Raw genomic sequence first — 19,126 nt, 5'->3', positions numbered from 1 at the left:
GCAGAAACTTGGAAAGTGTCTATAAATGCCTAAGGAAGATTCTTAACATTTACTGGCCAAACCACATATCAAACCAAGAGTTATGGACAAGAACTAACCAGGAACCTATATCTAAGACAATATGCAAAATGAAATGAAGTTGGATGGGGCACGCACTAAGGAGACCTGACACAGACCTAGCGAGGCTCTCCTAGAATACACACCACATGGAAAGAGAAGACCAGGTACACCCGTAGAAATTTGGAAACGAAGTGTAGAGAAAGAAATTAATGCTATATATTGGGAAAACCTGGGCACAAATAAAGATCATTGCAAAGGATAGGCCAGAGTGGAGGCAGAGTGGAGGTTGACGCACTATGCTCCGCATGGAGTGAAGATGAATAAGTAAGTAAATAACACGAGTCTAATAGTATCCACGATTGCTAACAATTCATACAAATTTATTATAAAGGACTGTAAAAGCTAACATTACATTTCGAGAATTACGCCCCACGTTTATGTATAGTAACTTAAAATTATAGCAGTTGAGTTAATGACCGAATCAATTGTGAGACCTAGACTGAAGCGTTTTGTTTCATACGATCTATCTATTATCTAAAGCGCAATAAAGTGAAGGTTCCCCCTATCAAATCAACAAGTTTAGGCCATAAAATTATTTAGAACAAAATAAGAATAGTTTATTACTCCAGTTGGCACATATCCTGCGGTCCAATAGATCAATTAAGAACAAGTATCACATTTTCGGTATTTGAAATTCAACAGAAGTTATGCATACGATAACGATATCGAAAATAAAATACATAAACTCGAAGCAATATTCGGTAAAAACATAAAACAAGAAAAGATACAGAAATTAAATTTTATAAAACTATTGCTTTGCCTTTATTCATATTAGACAAAGCGAAAACGGCGGGTTCGTTGGAAAAAACATTCCCATGAGATTTTTTTGCATAATCACATTCGTGATACATCCCAGAATAAGGTTCAAGAAGTCGCCCACGTGAAAAGTGGTCCAAATTTTCTTTAACATTTTTTTTTAATCAAATTGCAAAAATTAATATTTTCGGCCCGGATAATTTTCTTTAGGTTTCTTGGGCCATTCTGGGCAAAAAAGGTCTCATAATGTTTCTCTAAGTTGATCGATTTCGAGTTATAAGCAATTTAAAATTGAAAAAAAAAAACAAAAAATGGCGATTTTCAAGGCTTAATAACTCGGTTAAAAGTTATTATTATGAAAGTCAGAAAGTGACTAAATCAAATTTTAAAGCCCCCCTGAAAAAAAGATCCTGAAGAAATTTTTTGTCATTATTTTATTACTGAGCTGTTACTTTTAAGTAATAATAATGAGCGCCATGCACGTATTAGGCGGCTGTCAATGGTGAGTGCGAGAGAGATGCCATTCCGGCAGTCCAATAGTGCACGTACTCGCACTCACATTTACAGCCGTATCAATACGATCTTACCGCTCATTGTTAATAATTAAAAGTAACAGCTTAGTAATAAATTAATAACACAAATCTCTTCAGGATCACGTAGGGTGGCTTTAAACTTTGATTTAGTCACTTTCTACTTTCATAATAATAATTTTTAACCGAGTTATTAAGTCTTAAAAATTGCCATTTTCGCGTTTTTCAAATTTTAAATTGCTTATCTCGAAAACGATCAACTTTAGAGAAAAATTACAAGAGACCTTTTTGGTCTAGAATGGTCCAAAAAACCTAAAACAAATTTGTCCGTATCGAAAATATTGATCTTTACAATTTGATTAAAAAAAATTGTTAAAAAAAATTTGGACCAGTTTTCGCGTGGGCGACTTCTTGAACCTTATTCTGGGGGTGTCTCACGAATGTGATTATGCAAAAAAATCTCATGGGAATGTTTTTTCCAACGTACCCGCCGTTTTCGCCTTGTAGATATATGGTTGTTATTGTTAGATGAATGATAAAAACAAGAGAACAGACTACAGGCAGCAGAGATGAGATTTTCAAGTACAGTTAGGCTGCAGAAATCTGCTTAGAAATGAGGACATTATAATATGTAATGACCTGGATGTATACGCTATCAACGACAAGATTATAAAGATAAATGGAGAAAAAATATTGACAGTATTGAAAATGAAAGACTATCTAAACAAATACAAGGCAAGTGAAACGTATTCCTGAATGATTTGGTTTGTTTTAGTTTATTACCTTGATAGCAAAAAAGACAATCGTACTGAATCGTATTCGCGGTGTGCAAGTACTCGGAAGGGATACGCGAAACGATCGTGCGCGAATAGCGGAGAAATATTGCAACTTTCTTAAATAATTCATATTGTCAATTGAAATTGTCAAATTGACGTACATTTCATACCTATTGTCATTTAAGAAGAAAAATTATATATTGCTTCACAATATAGATATGATATGCAATTATTATATAAAGGTAAATTTAATTAATTGTATTTTGCTTGCAGTACTGCATTTTAATAACTAATTTTATTTACTACATACAATTGTGTTCGTTTTAATAACATAACCTAAATCTTATTTTTTCTTCTTATTATTTTTTGGACTATGGTCTTGACAATTATCCAGTAGCCAGGACCATATGATTGGCCAATATAATTAAAAGTGCGAATAAAAGTGCAGAGCGAAGAAACCAGGTGTCGCTTTTCCGAACTTGCACGGTCCCAATAAGTGACGGTACCGATATGCTTGGTAAATCAAAATAACTCAACAGATAATCGGATAACTCTAGACTTATTAACATTATTATATAAAGATTTTAATGTATATAGCACTACTAGATTTTTAAATAAAGATTAAAACTATATTAAACAGTGAATAATGACAGTGCATACTTACGGTATAATCGTGGATTTAGCAGAGATATTAATAAATTCAAACAATCTTTCGTGTGCAATATTGTTCCCAGACAAGAGATATTGTTACTTGATAATCGTGTTAACACAGAACAAATTGTGGCATTCATATCCAATATATCCACATACAAAGACAGCTCCCTGGTATTCGTTATACTCATGTTTGGGTTACATAAAGCTCTAAAAAAATTGATTATTTGAATTAAATCAAGATGAATAAGAATAATAAACTGCGTGTCAGAGAAAACAGGTCACCCACAAAGTTTAGATAATTTTTTTTTAATATGTCTCCATTTTCTTTTAATTTGTGTTTAATTAAATTAAGTGAATTAACATACTGTTACAATTCCTATAATATATACAAAACCTATTAAACCATAAAATTCTCAGAACTCATTATTTACGAATCAACGAAGCTTCGCGGAATTGATGGTTTTGGGAACTGTGGGAACTATATACAGGGTGATTGATTAGTGGGGTAAAGCTCAATAGATCCGTTATAGTAATAGATAGCAATAAAAGTTAATAACAAAAATTGTAACTAACTTTGAGCTTCACATTACAAAATTAGTTAGAATGTTACAGGTTGTTCGATAACACAGTGGCAGACCAAACTTATGTTTTTTTAAATGGAATACCCTATATTTTATTATATGTATATTCGAAGTCCTGTTAACTTCTCCATCACAAAAATATAAAGGTTTGTTATGTTATACAGGGTATTTACAAAGTTATAACCAATTTTGTATGAAAATCGTAACAAGCTCAACTCCCTGTATAAATAAAAATAAGCACAACAGCAATGGTTTATTAGAGAGATTTTGCACCTCTTAAAATAACCGCTGATTTTGGCTCCGCTATGGTTAACTTTATTAAGCATAACGATTACGGAAACGTTAAAAAGCAGAGTTTTTGCAGCCTGCCAAATAGGTTTTTCGTGTCATCGTTATCGTTATTTAAACATAACCTCACTTCACAACGTTATTGTAATTTTAAGCATATACTTGAATAGTTTTTGATATTTTAATTTATAGGTCATCAAAATTAGAATCTATGTAAATGTAATTTTACTGATTTTATTACATTCTGGCAACAAAGCAATTTAACCATTACTATAACGATAACGATAAGCACTACTTTAAACCTCCGTAAATTACGGAATCCCTTATGTTTAATAACGATAACGGATCATATATTCGCTACTGCGCAGACGTAGTATAACGATAACCATAACGGAATTGCAAAATAAGAGGTGCAAAATCTCTTTATTATTGCCATATATTTTTATTTATTGTCAAAATTTTCAAGAATTATTGACATTGCTAATTTTCTTTATATCAAATACAGGGTGAGTCAAAACGCAAGTACATTATTTTCTCAGTAATGTTAAATGGAACACGCTGTATTTTATATCACTATTGAAAAGTAACATTACCGTACTTTAATTTTTATATAACATTCCCTATGTCCAAATTTATTAGTTTTCGAGATATTTTCATTTTTCAGAGCAAATTATTTTAGGTGCCTAAATTTATCTAAATTTTAAGTAAGCCATGACTGAATTGACAATTGACGATTACTGATTATCAATCCGGTAATCAATGTAACAATGTAGCAAATAAAGAAATAAAAATAATTTATTAGTATTACATTTTACAAAAAGAACAAACCACAACATGCAACATTTTTGAAACAATTAAAAACTACTTTTTTATGTAAACGTAACAAATAAAGAAAGAAAATTAGTAATAAATTTTACAAAAAAAACACACAAACACAAATACAACATTTTGTGAAGACAATTAAACACTACTTTTGTATGTATATGTAACAAATAAAGAACGAAACATAATTTATCAGTAATACATTTTGCAAAAAATGTTTGAAAAAATTAGAAGCTTTAATATTAATTACATAAGGTGTTCAAAATTACCTCCTAACACATTTATGCACGCCTAAAAACGATCATTGAATGAACTACTTACTCTACGAAGCATTTGTAAATTAACACATCGAAATACACTTTGTATTCTATTTTTCATCTCATCCCTTGTTGTTGGAGGTATTTTATAAACTTCATTATTAACGTAACCCCAAAAAAATCAATCCAGTTTATTAAATTCTGGTGATTTAGGTGGCCACGCTACTGGTCCATTGAAAAATGAAAATATCTCGAAAACTAAAAAATTTAGATATAGGAAATGTTATCTAAAAATTAAAGTACGGTAATGGTACTTTTCAATAGTGATATAAAATACAGGGTGTTCCATTTAAAATTAGTGAGAAAATAATGTACTTGCGTTTTGACTCACCCTGTATTTGATATAAAGAAAATTAGCAATATTAATCATTCTTGAAAATTTTGACAATACGTAAAAAATATGGCATTAATAAACCATTACTGTTTTGCTTATTTTTATTTATACAGGGAGTTGAACTTGTTACGATTTTCATATAAAATTGGTTATAACTTTGTAAATACCCTGTATAACATAACAAACCTTTATATTTTTGTGATGGAGAAGTTAACAGTATTTCGAATATAAAATAAAATATAGGGTGTTCCATTTAAAAAAACATAAGTTTGGCCTGCCACTGTGTTATCGAACACCCTGTAACATTCTAACTAATTTTGTAATGTGAAGCTAAAAGGTGGCTAAAATTTTTGTTATTAACTTTTATTGCTATCTATTACTATAGCGTATCTATTGAGCTTTACCCCACTAATCAATCACCCTGTAGTATTCTAAAGGGTTTCTGAGATATCTTGTTCATTATGTTCAAGTCTATTCATATTGTTACATTGCTGGAAAATGGTGCAAGCCAAAGTAATGTGGCAAGACAATTTAATGTTAGTCGTTTCAACTATGCCGAGAACTTATCAACGAATTCTTGAGACCTGATCTCTTCAACTGCGTCCCGGTACGGACCCAAAAAGGAAGACAACAGCCAGAGAAGATCGCGTTCTCACTATTGCTGCATTGCGAAACGGGCCAAAAACTGCAAGAATGCTTCAAAGGCATAATCAGTAAGCCCAAGGATAAGACATCAGCGTTTCTATTATTCGACGAAGGTTCAGAGGACAGAGTTTGACGGTTTGCTGTAAAGAGACCGAAATCATTAGACCGAAAGCAGTAGACCGAACTCATTAGACCGAAATCATTAGACCGAAAGCAGTAGACCGAACTCATTAGACCGAAAAGCATTTTACCGAAACCTCACTAGACCGAACAGTAGGAAACCGAAAAGCAAGAGACCAAAAAGCATTAGGTACAGAATACAGGGTGTTCAAACATAATTGTAATCTGAGCAAGGGTAACACCAACCTCCCTTCACCCTTTATCCATAATGGTTGTTGTCATAATCATTAAATTCAAATTAGAAGCAAATAAAATTTACCCTTAATTTTTTTTAATTGTCGCAGTAAAAGAGACAAGACAAAAATGTAATTACAACTAAATGTTATTTGGATGGTTATTAGAAATAGTTAAAATGGTGTTAACGTCACTCTACCCTTAATTTATTTTTACCTTCACTAATTTGTTTAACGGATGAAAATTATTTCATATCAGACTGTACAGTACAGTAGTGCACTGTACACAGCCTATATATCGAGGGGTTTTTGACAAAACATCGTAAGTATCAATTTTCCGAAAATGGGATTTTTATCTTAAATGGTTCCTTACGATAGTTTACAGCTGATTCAAAATTATTTTTCCCATAATAACATCCTAAGTGTCTAAAATTTAATTTAATTTTTATCGTAACCAGCGCATTTCAAGCTCATTTTGTGCCTTTGGTATCGTAAACGGTAAGGTAGTACCGACAGATGATAGTAAGCGCCATAAATCTTGTCGGTTACGTTTGCATGTTTTGCCGCTTACGATGATAAGATTAAATGACCAAAATGACCGTTAGGAGGATTACTCAGTGTTATCTTAAATGTGTTAGAACTCAGTCAGTGCAAATTTTATTTCGCTAGAACAATTTAACATGAAAATAGTGGCAGTTTTAATAAATCCTCTTATTCAATAGATGCGGTAAGTTTTTAATACTTGTTTTTATGGTTTATTGTCTTTTTAATAGAATTTTAAGTCTAATTTACTAATTTGGTAATGACTATTGTAATGACCTATGTTTTTCAGTTGTTCTTGTGCAAATATCATAAATATTATATATTTGCAACAAAAATATATCAACTTGTAATAAGTTCACTGAAACCTGAAACAAATGTAGTTTGTTTGTTTGGGAGTCAATATAGAACGAATATTGAAACATAGTTTTTAATTCCAAACAATTTTTTTATTAACAATTTTCGATATTGATAAAGTTACTTTACTCTTGAACAAGATTCATATTTTTTGACATACCTCGTATGAAATTATTAAAATTTAATATCTGATAGTTTTTTTTAAACTGATAATAAAAAGTTATCAATAGGTTTCAACTTACGCAGACATACTGTATAAGAGCTCAAAAAAGCTTGTTATTAAATGTATTTTAGGTCAGTTGTACAGAAAAAGGTTTTGATGACTGTACAAACAGTTTTTTAACTGATATTTTTGGGTTATTGTACCTATTACATTTTTTTATCTTTCTTAATTTTCTCAAAAATAAGTTGTTTATTTCATGTCTAAAGCAAAATAATTTAGTGCATTTTAAAGATTACATTTTAAGCTTTAAAAAACACCTATAAAATTGTAATATCTGTTCAAACTTGAGTAATACCCTCTTAAGGTGGTAGTAATTCTGTAAAACTACGATTTTTTTAAAAATTATATTTTTTGGGACGTCGTATCATTTGAATTAAATTTTTGAAATTTATTTGAATAGTACATAATTTAGTACAGTGTCACAGATTAATATACGTATTAAATTTTATTTTTCTTTGTTGATTTTTATTATTAATAATATTTTTTCTGTTAGATACTTACGTTATTTATGAATATTCATTTTTAGATTGATACCTTGAAACTATCGTATGTTTATCTTAAGCGACAAGCTTCAACTAAAATTTACACAGACAAGGTCTAACAAAGTATCGTATGTTACATAATTTAATAATATAATGTTATATTACAGTTTTTTTTCTTAAATTAATATTTTTTTATGTACTAATTTATCATAGTTTCAAAATTTTAATTATATTAATCAAAAAGTCGGTAGAAGAAAAAGTCGTCTCCTGTAAAATGTCCGTTTTGTCGGTTACGATGTTTTGTAGCATAATTTACTGCAATCTTTTTTAATTTATGTACCATTTCGGACTAATGCTGTTCGGTCTAGTGAGGTTTCGGTAAAGTGCTTTTCGGTCCAATGAGTTCGGTCTACTGCTTTCGGTCTAATTGTCGTGTACCGAGTTTGACAGCTTGCAATCCAGCAACGGGACATTACTTATTGCTGCTCACAAAAGACGCAGGCTTGCATTTGCCCTGAACACATCAATGTGACAACAGACAATTGAAAAAAACAATTGTTTACGGATGAGTGTGAATATCAATTTACGGTAAAAATAGTCGAAATAAGGTCTACAGAAAGGTTTTCTATAATGCTATATGAAAGTAGACGATTGCATTTTATTTCAATTCGAATACCCCATTGCTCTACACGTGTTTTGTTATTCAACTCTCATCGGGGGCACTTGTGGTTGTTCAAACTGAGATAAAATGCAATATATGGTTTTTTTACTGCAAAAATACGCTTACGTCGCGCGTAGTTCAAGATTTCTGATGTCAGAACCACACAGCGTTGTCAAAAAATTAAAATAGTAAATAAATGTGAGGTATTTTCCAAATGTCAACGCGACATTGTGATAGTATAGTTATAAGTAGAGAGCGATAGACAATTTACATAGGGAAATATTATATGATTGTAAAAAGTGCGAAAGAAAAAATATACAACTTCGAAGAAATTGAGAGATTCCTTGGAACTATCATAACACGAAAATCTAACAACAGTGTATGAGTTCAAAAAAGAATAATGGCTAGAAATAGATACAAAACATTGACCAAAAAAGAACAATATGTATACTGAAAATACGACAAAGAAACGTATTAAAGTAGTAGGCAAAGTGGTTCACAATAGTGAAGAACGAGAAAAGCAGATAAAAATCTAGAAGAGCCAATTAAGGAAGAATAAAATATCAAATAATATGGTGATAGATAAAAGACATGCAAAATACACGGTTAGTAACTTTTGACTCTATGTGTGATGCTGCAGAAAAGCATGGGGTTGGCCGAAACTTGGTCAGGTGGATCCGGGCCCTGCTTTCTCAGAGGCAGGTAGCTGCGTACCGGAACAGCTGTTGCGTTCGGGTGTCGGCATCTCGTGGTTGCCCTCAGGGAGGAGTCTTATCCCCCTTGTTGTGGTGCATGGTGGTTGACGGCCTTTTTCAGCGACTCTCAGAACAAGGTATGTATGCACAAGCCAACGCCGATGACGTAGTTTTACCTATTGAGGGACTTTTTCCGGGAACAGTGCACGAGGTCGCTCAGGTGGCTCTCGGGCTCGTTGAAGAATGGTGTCGGGGCAGTGACTCAAGGTTAATCCTGAGAAGACTGCTGTGGTTCCGTTTACTCGGAGAAGGGTCATCGGATCTACTAGAAATCTTAGCTTCTATGGCAAAACATTATCGATTTCCAGGTCAGTGAAGTACCTAGGAGTGATCCTGGATTCTAAACTGACATGGAAGGAACATCTGGACGCTAAGTTGAAGAAGGCCGCTGCAGCTTATTGGGCGTGCAGAAGAGCTTTCGGAGCCAAATGGGGTCTGCAGCTGAAAATTCTATATTGGATATACCAATCCATGATAAAACCTATACTGACGTATGCGGCAATCGTGTGGTGGCCCCGAGCTAGACTGTCTTCAGTCAAGGTCCAGTTGGCTCATCTACAGCGATTGGCATGCGTGGACATCACAGGGGCCATGAGGACCACTCCCACAGCAGCTCTTGAGGTTCTGCTGGATTTACCTCCTTTACATCTCATTGTAGAGCACGAAGCCATGATGGCAGCCTATCGTCTCAACTGCTCTGGATATTGGTTGGGAACGAATGGGCGGATGAGCCATTGTGACATTTGGAGACAGGCTATCGAATGTTGTCCTGTGCTTTCTATGGTACAGTTCCTATGTCCCCTGGTTTCTATGTTTCTATAGGTTTTGGTTTCTATGTCCCCTTAATTTGATTTTTCTCCTCCTTCTTGGTCCAATTTCCTGACCGGGATGAATGGGTAGAACGAGAACCTACACTAATCTGTCGGAGTGGGCTCACCTGGTTCACAGATGGGTCCAGAACAGACGAGCGGGCAGGTGCTGGAGTGTATTGAGGTGGAGTCGGATTTGAGTCTAGCCAGGCTCTCGGCTCTCATGCTCTCATGTCTTTCAGGCCGAGATCTTTGCGATCCTGGTATGTACTCAAGAAATTACAGATAGGGCTTGCTCAGGCAGGACCATCTCTATCTGCTCTGACAACCAGGCAGCGCTAAGGGCTCTGGAAGCACCCAAGATCAGCTCTAAGCTGGTTCTTGAGTACAAGAAAGCTCTGGATGATGTTGGGGTTACCAACAGGGTTAGATTGGTATGGGTACCGGGACACACAGGTGTGGAAGGTAACGAACGGACTGACGCCCTGGCAAGACGGGGCTCATCCTCTCTGCCTGTAGGACCCGAACCTGTGATTGGAGTGTCCTTCGGTACTGGTCGGGGTAGTCTCAGGGAGCTTCTTCTGCGGAGGTTCCAGGACTCCTGGGCCAGTTGTGGAGGTATGAGACAAGCCAGGCTCCACATAGTGGGGTCATCCAAAAGTCTTACAGCCCAACTGCTTCTTATGGATCGTAGAAGATGCTCCCTGGTGGTCGGTATGCTCACCGGCCACTGTAGACTCCGACGGCACCTTCATCTGCTTGGACTGGCGGATGGCTCATGGTGTCTTCTATGTAACGAGGAGGAGGAAACCTCCTCACATGTCCTCTGGGAGTGCCCGGTATTGGCCTATCGGAGTTGGCAGATCCTAGGATCGGCATCTATGCAGCCGAGCCAGGTGAGGGAGTTGTCTTTCAAGAGACTTGTGGCTTTCTGTGAGGCCATAAGGTTTCTGGGGGACTAGCATGGGAGCTCGGTGCCGCCTGGGCCCCATAAACGCCGAATACCAGGTTCTTATGGACCTGATCTGATCAGCAAGATAGGGGTGATACAATGGACCCGCCGTAGGAGGTCTAAGTGTCTGAAGGGCTCACAAGTGGGCCCTGCCCCGATATACCATTACCATTACCATTATTACACGGTTAGCAAAACTAACTTATCACTAACTCGATAGAAAGTAAGCAATGAAAGGGCTGAAGAGGCTGAGAGGATGAAAAACTGTGATGGGAGGAGATCGATTTGGAACTAAACATCACAAACTGGATAAAGAAGACACGAACGCTACAAGAACAATAATATTAAGACAATCATACCCATTAAGGTTCACTTAAAAATACGTTTAGGATCCTCTCATGAAATGTTGCAGTGAATAAGGTGCTAGTGTATTATTCATTACTCACTGAATATTATCATTCAATAGGAATCTTTAAATGTACTGACTCATCACGTACATATAAACACAGTTAAAACTATTTCATAATAAACATGTACAAAGCAAATTGCTCTTATTTTCGTTTTCATTTTGTATATAAAATGGTCCATTATTTGGTTAAAAAATTTCATTTTACCGACAGCTGATCTTTTTCGGATTAAGGATTACATTTATTTGAAATCGTTATAGGTAATTGATATCAGTACAACTAATTTCACTAACCTATTTAATAATCTAGTCCTTACTGACTGATTAGAGAACCAAAATTAATATCAGTTCTAAAGACTGCGGTATATCAGAAGTCTTGAAAAATGAGTGTAAGTAAATGCAAATAATAAGTATACAGGGTGTTTCATTAATAATTGTCCATATAGTAACTGGAGAAACCTTAGGACAAAATACGAAGATTTAACCTAAAACACTTAAATAAAATGTGGTCCCTTACTGAGTTACAGGGTGTTTTATCTAAAAATTTAAAAACTATTATTGCTCAGCATTTTAAAACTATTCAACGTATCCTTTTCATACTTGGCAGAAAGTGCGACTACTATACACCCTACTAAATTATGATAAACAAACGTTTCTAGCTACTACCAGAGGCGTACGACAGGGGATAGTGAATGGTTGACCCTTCTCAAATTCTACGCCACTGGAGGAATTACTATTTTAGTACCGTTTTTAGATTATCCAATACTTTCTACGTAAATAATATACTCTTCATTGGTAACGATAAAGTCATTCGTTTTCCAGATAGTTGAAGTTAAATATGAAACGGCACAGTTATTTTGATTAATTTATGATATGATTCATATGATTAAAATTTAAAAATAATTTGTACCCAGTACTTTAAAACTATTTGGCGTATCTTTATCATACTTGACAGAAAGTGTAGGTACTATACACCCTACTAAATTAAGATAAATAAACGTTTCTAGCTACTACCAGAGGCGTACGACATGGGATAGTGGCTAGTTGACCCTTCCCAAATTCTACGCCACTGACGACATTGCTATTTTAGTGTAATTTTTTGATTTTCCAGTACTTTTTATGTAAATAATATACTCTTCATTCGAAACGATAAAATGATTAGTTTTCGAGATATTTGAAATTAAAAATGAAGCGACAGAATACATTAATCAAAATAACTGTGTCGTTTCATTTTTAAGTTCAAAGATCTCGAAAACTAATGACTTTACCGTTACGAATGAAGAGTACATTATTTTCATAGAAAGTATTGGAGAATCCAATAATTGAACTAAAATAGGAATTCCGCCAGTGGCGTAGTATTTGGAAAGGGTCAACCATTCACTTTCCCCCGTAGTACGCCTCTGGTAATAGCCAGAAACGTTTGTTTATCATAATTTAGTAGTGTGTCTAGTAGTCGCACTTCCTGCCAAGTACGAAAAGGATACGTCGAATAGTTTTAAAATGCTGAGCAAAAATAGTTTTTAAATTTTTAGATAAAACACCCTGTAACTCAGTAAGGAACCACATTTTATTTAAGAGTTTTAGGTTAAATCTTCGTATTTTGTGCTAAGGTTTCTCCAGTTACTATATGGACAATTATTAATGAAACACCCTGTATAAGGTTACCTGAAAATCAACTTTGCAATGCCCTTTTCTTGCACTGTTTGACTAACTGCAACAGCATCAATAGCCAAAAGGTTATGTAAAAAATTACACACTGTCTTTACTAAACTAGGGGTAGTCGTAACTAAACTGTTGATATCACTATCACTTGAACTCGTCCAAGATTTTTCGGATTCTGCACCATTCTTGAGCAATTTAATTTCTAAAATTGTAAATATTAGAACCTGCAGTATAAAAGACACAACAACTTACTTTCGAGATTCCTAAATTTTCTATATGGAATGTTCGTCGTAAAGAGATCATTGAGGATAATTTCAAAATTGTTATAAAAATTATGTTCATCTATGAGATTCATTAATGTGAGGCTAGAACTCTGAAAATAGATGGACAAAAATATATTGAGGTTGATTAATTATTATCAGCAACTATTTTAACAGTACAATTTTAATGTCAAAATTAAGAATTCTCATAATTATTTTAGCACCTCTGTTTATTTATAATATTTTGAAGCAATATCAGATAGTTTAGAACAGATAAAATTATAGAAAAAAAAAATCTCGTTATCATCAGAAATGTACAGCGGGTGCATGGGAAGAGTTATTTATTTCTATATTCTACGCCATTACAAAATTATCATTTTAAACTAAATTCGCTCAGCCCAGATTCATAAGTTCAGAGTAGGAAAACAAAAATTCCTACTTCACACTATGAACTGCACAAGTCAACTTATTCTTACATTAAAAAAGAAGAATTAGTGGAAATAGTGGGAGTGTATACCAAACTCATAAAATTTTGTGGAATTTATTTCTTCAAAATATTTTTATTTTGTACAATAAATAATTTTTTCATTTGTTATCAATAGATTATAATGGTGTAAATAAATAATTATTGATTGGCGTAAGGTTTATATTATTTATGTCTGTTTACTATTAATAATATTGGCTATGAGCAGAAATGTTTGGTTGTGTAGTAATTTCCAGTCACGTCTAGCAACCTAACTTTCAAAAAAAATTACTAACATCACTAGACAGGTGTGTCTCAGATTAGCGAATCCACTATAGTACATTTTTTTATTCCTTAATAGGAAACTTGCATAAAATTTTAAATACGAAAAAATGCCATAAATCACAACAGAACATAATTTAAAATATATATCAAACAAAAAAAGTTGTTCTTGTCTTTCGGTTGGCCTCTAAAGACGATCAAAATCGAGAGAAAATTCAGATTATAGCAGCCAGCCCAAAACGCACCCTCATTGGTCGTGACGTCATATGATCAAATTTGAGATCTGCGTCATTAATTCATTATGTTTGATATTCGTTTACTTATTGCAATCATTTTATGGTGTACCTCAGTTTTATAAATCTTTAGATAGTTGCTGCCAACGATATATTTCATAATATTTGAGTGTTTTTGTTAAGACAATTTTTTTAAAATGACGGAAGAGTGTTTTTCTAAAGGGCAGTAGGTATGATAACTTACCCATTAAGTATGAGCATACACCTTTATTCACTCAGAATTAATTCACCAAAATATACCAGAATTTATATTTTCTTTTTGTTCAAAATACACTTGATTTATTAGAAAACTATTAAGCAGACAACAGATATTAAACCATTAAAAAAAATAATCTCACATACATGAACACTTTGAGAATGAACTGAAAATGTCCTTTCAATATGCACGTTAAACGTCGTTTCTTATCAACTGGCAATCTAATAAATATCTTATTGGGGTTTTTAATGGTTCTACTTTAACACAATGGTCCAAAACAACATTTTTATAGTATCTACTTTTATTTTCCATAGTAAATACACATACAATTCAATACTATCACTTCAAAAACTGTATCAAATTCCTAAGTAAACAGAATGATATATAATCCCAGAGATCGGTAGTTCTCGCCAGTGGCGCACAACCCCCGTACATGCGACACTATAATATATACATGAAATTTTCGATTTTCTAAATCTGACTGAATTGAAAATGAGGCTCAATCTCACCTTAAAGTATAGGAAAAGACTCGCCCATCCATATGTCAACCATCCATTTTGGTCCAAGGGTGTGGATTTTACGGTCTGTTTTTCGTACTCGTCCCCAAAACTCCCAAAAATTTCGAAAATATAAGGCCGACCTTTACGGCTTCTAAAAGTACTGATCAATACCTTTCCAACGCATGTTAAATTTTGAAAATCGGTTATACCATTCAAAAGTTACCGAGCTAAGAAATTTTATTCAATTTCTATTTAAAAAGGGGAAAATGTTTGTATGTACGTGTGTATGTTTGTGGAAAAGTTACACCGATCTGAATTTTTTTTCTGTGTTTCAAAAGGGTGTCAGGGCCGATTCAGAACCGGTGTAGTTTGTGACTTTCGACCACCTATAAGCCAGTTATAGGACTGGATAGGTACAAAATGGCATATTTTTTGGGGGTATATAGGTATCTTCGGTTCAAGAAGAGACAGGAGAACCGCAAATACACCAAATCAATAGTGTTGAGTTAAGCTTTCAAATGGTGTCTAAGCCATCAGTATCAGACATACACACGGCTCAGTATAGCCGAAAAACTAAACTTTGAAAATTTTGGTTTTTGACAATTACTCAAAATTTCAGCCTACGAATTGCGCCAATACTGAGCGTTTGTAGAAGGACTCTAGACGAATCTAACTGTGTATACCTCATATCCGGGAAAATTCGAATTTTTATTAAGTTATAGGCTTCATAAGTATGATCAAATTTATTTCCTATGGGGAAAACGGTTTTTCAAGCTCAATAATTTCTGTAATAGCTTCAGTTATCATACTTGACCTTATATGCATCAGATACTACTTGTCAATACGTTTCAAACTCATGTTTAGTGATCAAAATCGGTTACGCCGTTTAGAAGTTATTAAGCTACAAAAGTATATTCCAATTAACGATTATTCCTGGAATGGTTTATGTAGTTGTAGTGATTACGACGCTAAATTTGATCTGGCAACGGGCAATCCGAGTTCATTTACCGGCCATCCCAATATTTTTTTTCAATCTATTTCGAATAGAAAAAAAATCTAGTGTACATTCGATGGACACTAGATCATTTGGGAGATAATGCGACAAAGGCGACCATTTATAAAGTTTAACGTGTAATCGAGAAACGTCGTAAAAATGAGTGGCGCATACAATATTCCAGATACAAAAGATCTGATTTGATGCAAAACAAACTTCTACTTTTATTTTAAAAGATTTTTCCAAAATATTGCTAAATTTGAAGTAAACGCGCCACAAAAGAGTTTCAAAATTCAAAGTGTATCAAAGTTACTCTCTTGTAATTTGTTTTACTTCAAATTTAGCAAATATTATGGAAAAATCTTTTAAAATAAAAGTAGAATTTTGTTTTGCATCAAAATGAAAATACATTTTCGCGCCACGTAATATTCATATCAGATCTTTTGTAGCTGGAATATTGTATGCGCCACTCATTTTTACGGCGTTCAGCGGTTTTTTATTCTTGTTTTACATTAGACATGAAAACTGTTATTACAAAATATAATAATATGACGTCACAAGGGTTCGCGCGCTTTTTCGATCGTTTGTGATTTAAATAAACAGAAGCTTTTAAATTTGTACTTCCTAAGTTATTATGAGGTTTTGAGGCGTGAAATTTTGGAAATCTTCTTTTTAAACGGAACTGAACATTACTATGTAATAAAACAAAAATGTGCAAGTTCCCTATTACGTAAATCATTCAGCTGGACATAGGGAACATACATTGTATATATTTAGATACATAAATACATACATTGTATTATATTGAGATCATTGTGGCAACTGAGCTCTCTCGATGACAATATGGTTGTTAGCATTAAGGGGAATGAACCTGAAAATTGACAACTCATTGCGACTGATACAAATAAACGTCAAAATATGCTAATGTAGTAGCTAAATATTTTTGGCCTAAGGGAATGGGAAAACTGTTTTAAAATTAGTTTTTAAATAAAAAATATTTTAAAAATTAGGTAAAGTAAACTTTGTTTTTAATTTATTTATGGACAGCCTTGCTTTAAAACCAACTCATTATATTCGTTCTAACAGCTCTACCGCACCAAAAACTCGTACTCGAACAGAAGCTTCAACTAACACAGGTTAGCGCAGTTGCCACAATTCTCTCAATGTATATTCCGTATGTCCAGCTGAACGGTTTACATACTGTATACTCTTGTTTGTTCAATACGGATAAAATCTGTTTTTGGAGATATATAAACATAAAACAATTATTAGTTTTTCAATATGTATCTATCATGTCGATGGTTTTCGTTATAGGGTAGCCTTATCACGTCGATGAAACTTTATAGTTTTTAAGGTTTATTAATAAATTTAACAAACAATAACTAGAACAGAAACACATACATATTCAGTATTGCTTAAAAATATTTAAACGAAAAAACATTTTCTTAGATTTTTTAATATACTTAATAATAATATAATAGTAGTTACGACGAGTGCGAGTTTTCTGCAATCAATTTATAATCAAGTCATAATAATGACTTATGCCTCTGAAGATAGCGAAAAATTCGTTTTACTATAATTTGACGTGTATTAAACTACTTGACCTTGTTGTCAAATATAAAGGAATGTCAGGAAGTAAAATTTTTTTAATGTTTAAATAAAATACCTCGTATCTTATAAATGAGCACTCTTTTGTCTAAAAGATTTTGAGTTACATCGTCATACTTTCGACAAAGTTGCGAAGTTATATATACGCATATTAATAAAACCCTCTGCAAGAAAAACTATTACGAATGTATATCTATATTTTTTATTCAACTGGTAGTGCAATCACTGAAGGTTTTCAGTTTTCACCTCTGATTTCGTTGAACCTCGATTTTTTTGAAAATTGGTCAATATTTAGAAGATACCTACAGAAACAAAGCTGACATAGTGCCAACTTGCGCTTTTTCCCTGAGGGTGGATGCCACCCCTTCTTGGGGGTGGAAATTATGTTATTAAAAATATCCCCAGAAATCGATAGATGGACCAATTCTGAGTAAAATTTGTTATATGTTATTCAAATAAATCAATAGTTTTTGAGTTATTAAAGATCAAAGATTTTGATTTTTCGTGAAAAAATGCATTTCTGCAATGTTTTCTTTTTAGCAAAGCTTTTTCTGTTTTTTTATTTTTGTATGATAAAAAATAACTGAGATAGAAACGTCTAAAGCCTAAATTTTACTGCGAGAACCATGTAACAGGGTCCTTTTTACCCTTTGTTTTTTTTAAATGTGATTTAGAAGATTAAATTTAATATGATGTTATAGCTCTTGCAACTACCTTTGAAATGGTTGTCAGATAAACCTGATATCGAAAAAATTAACGGAGTTATTGTTAAAAAACAAATAGCCAATGTTTTTGAAAATAATTTTGTAGCCTAGATTTTGTATGTATACAGGGCGCGGGGAAGTCCAATTACACGTTTGTCGTAAAAGATACAAAAAATTATTTAGGTAAGATTGGTTCGTAGACAGAATTTTGAAAATATTTCCTAATATACAGGGCCACCCCTATTGAAAGGGTGAAACAAACTTATCTTTTTTTTTTTAATGGAACACCTTGTATATTTTTCCTTTTTGGAGTCTCCTCGTTTTTTTTCTTAACACTTTCAGCGCCAAGCAAGTTCACAAAATTTTTATTCTGGGCCAAAACGTTTTTTGGATGAATAGAGTTTTTTATGTATGTTATTTTAGGGTGACTGAAGCAATTTTTTTATTTATTTACAGGCCAAACTAAGTTATACCAGGAAAATGGCTCAGGCCATAACATTATTCTCTACATATAAAAACTTAAGCAAGTGTGTCCTTTTAGGAGACACAACAGATCGAACACAACGAGCCATGTGTATCTTTTTTGGTACACAGCGTTGAGGACAGTGTGTATCTAAAAGGATACACTGGCGCTGAGGGTGTTTTGTATATATAATATAAGGTTTTGTAATGTTATACAAAGTAGTTTAAAAGATAATTACGTTTTTTTATTAATTTCATAGCAATATTCACACCCTGTATAATTGTAGCGATTTCAAAATTTCAAAAATTCTAGTTATGTTCAAATGATTTTTAATATAGTC

The 19,126-nt window shown here is 33.3% G+C and overlaps 1 protein-coding gene across 1 annotated transcript in view; it reads right to left on the bottom strand.

Moving 5' to 3' along the window:
• LOC114327520 (rotatin) overlaps nucleotides 1-19,126 on the bottom strand; it is a 247,415-nt gene that overhangs the window by 84,130 nt on the left and 144,159 nt on the right. Inside the window, exons 20-22 of the mRNA XM_050643983.1 lie at nucleotides 13,276-13,396; nucleotides 13,027-13,225; nucleotides 2,847-3,043 (exon numbers count right to left, since the gene is read on the bottom strand). Coding sequence (XP_050499940.1) covers nucleotides 2,847-3,043; nucleotides 13,027-13,225; nucleotides 13,276-13,396 — 517 coding nt within the window. The remainder of the gene's footprint in view (nucleotides 1-2,846; nucleotides 3,044-13,026; nucleotides 13,226-13,275; nucleotides 13,397-19,126) is intronic.

The sequence above is a fragment of the Diabrotica virgifera genome, chromosome 2, assembly GCF_917563875.1.
Source record: "Diabrotica virgifera virgifera chromosome 2, PGI_DIABVI_V3a".
Lineage (NCBI taxonomy): Eukaryota > Metazoa > Arthropoda > Insecta > Coleoptera > Chrysomelidae > Diabrotica > Diabrotica virgifera.
This window is presented reverse-complemented; position numbering and strand designations above follow the sequence as displayed.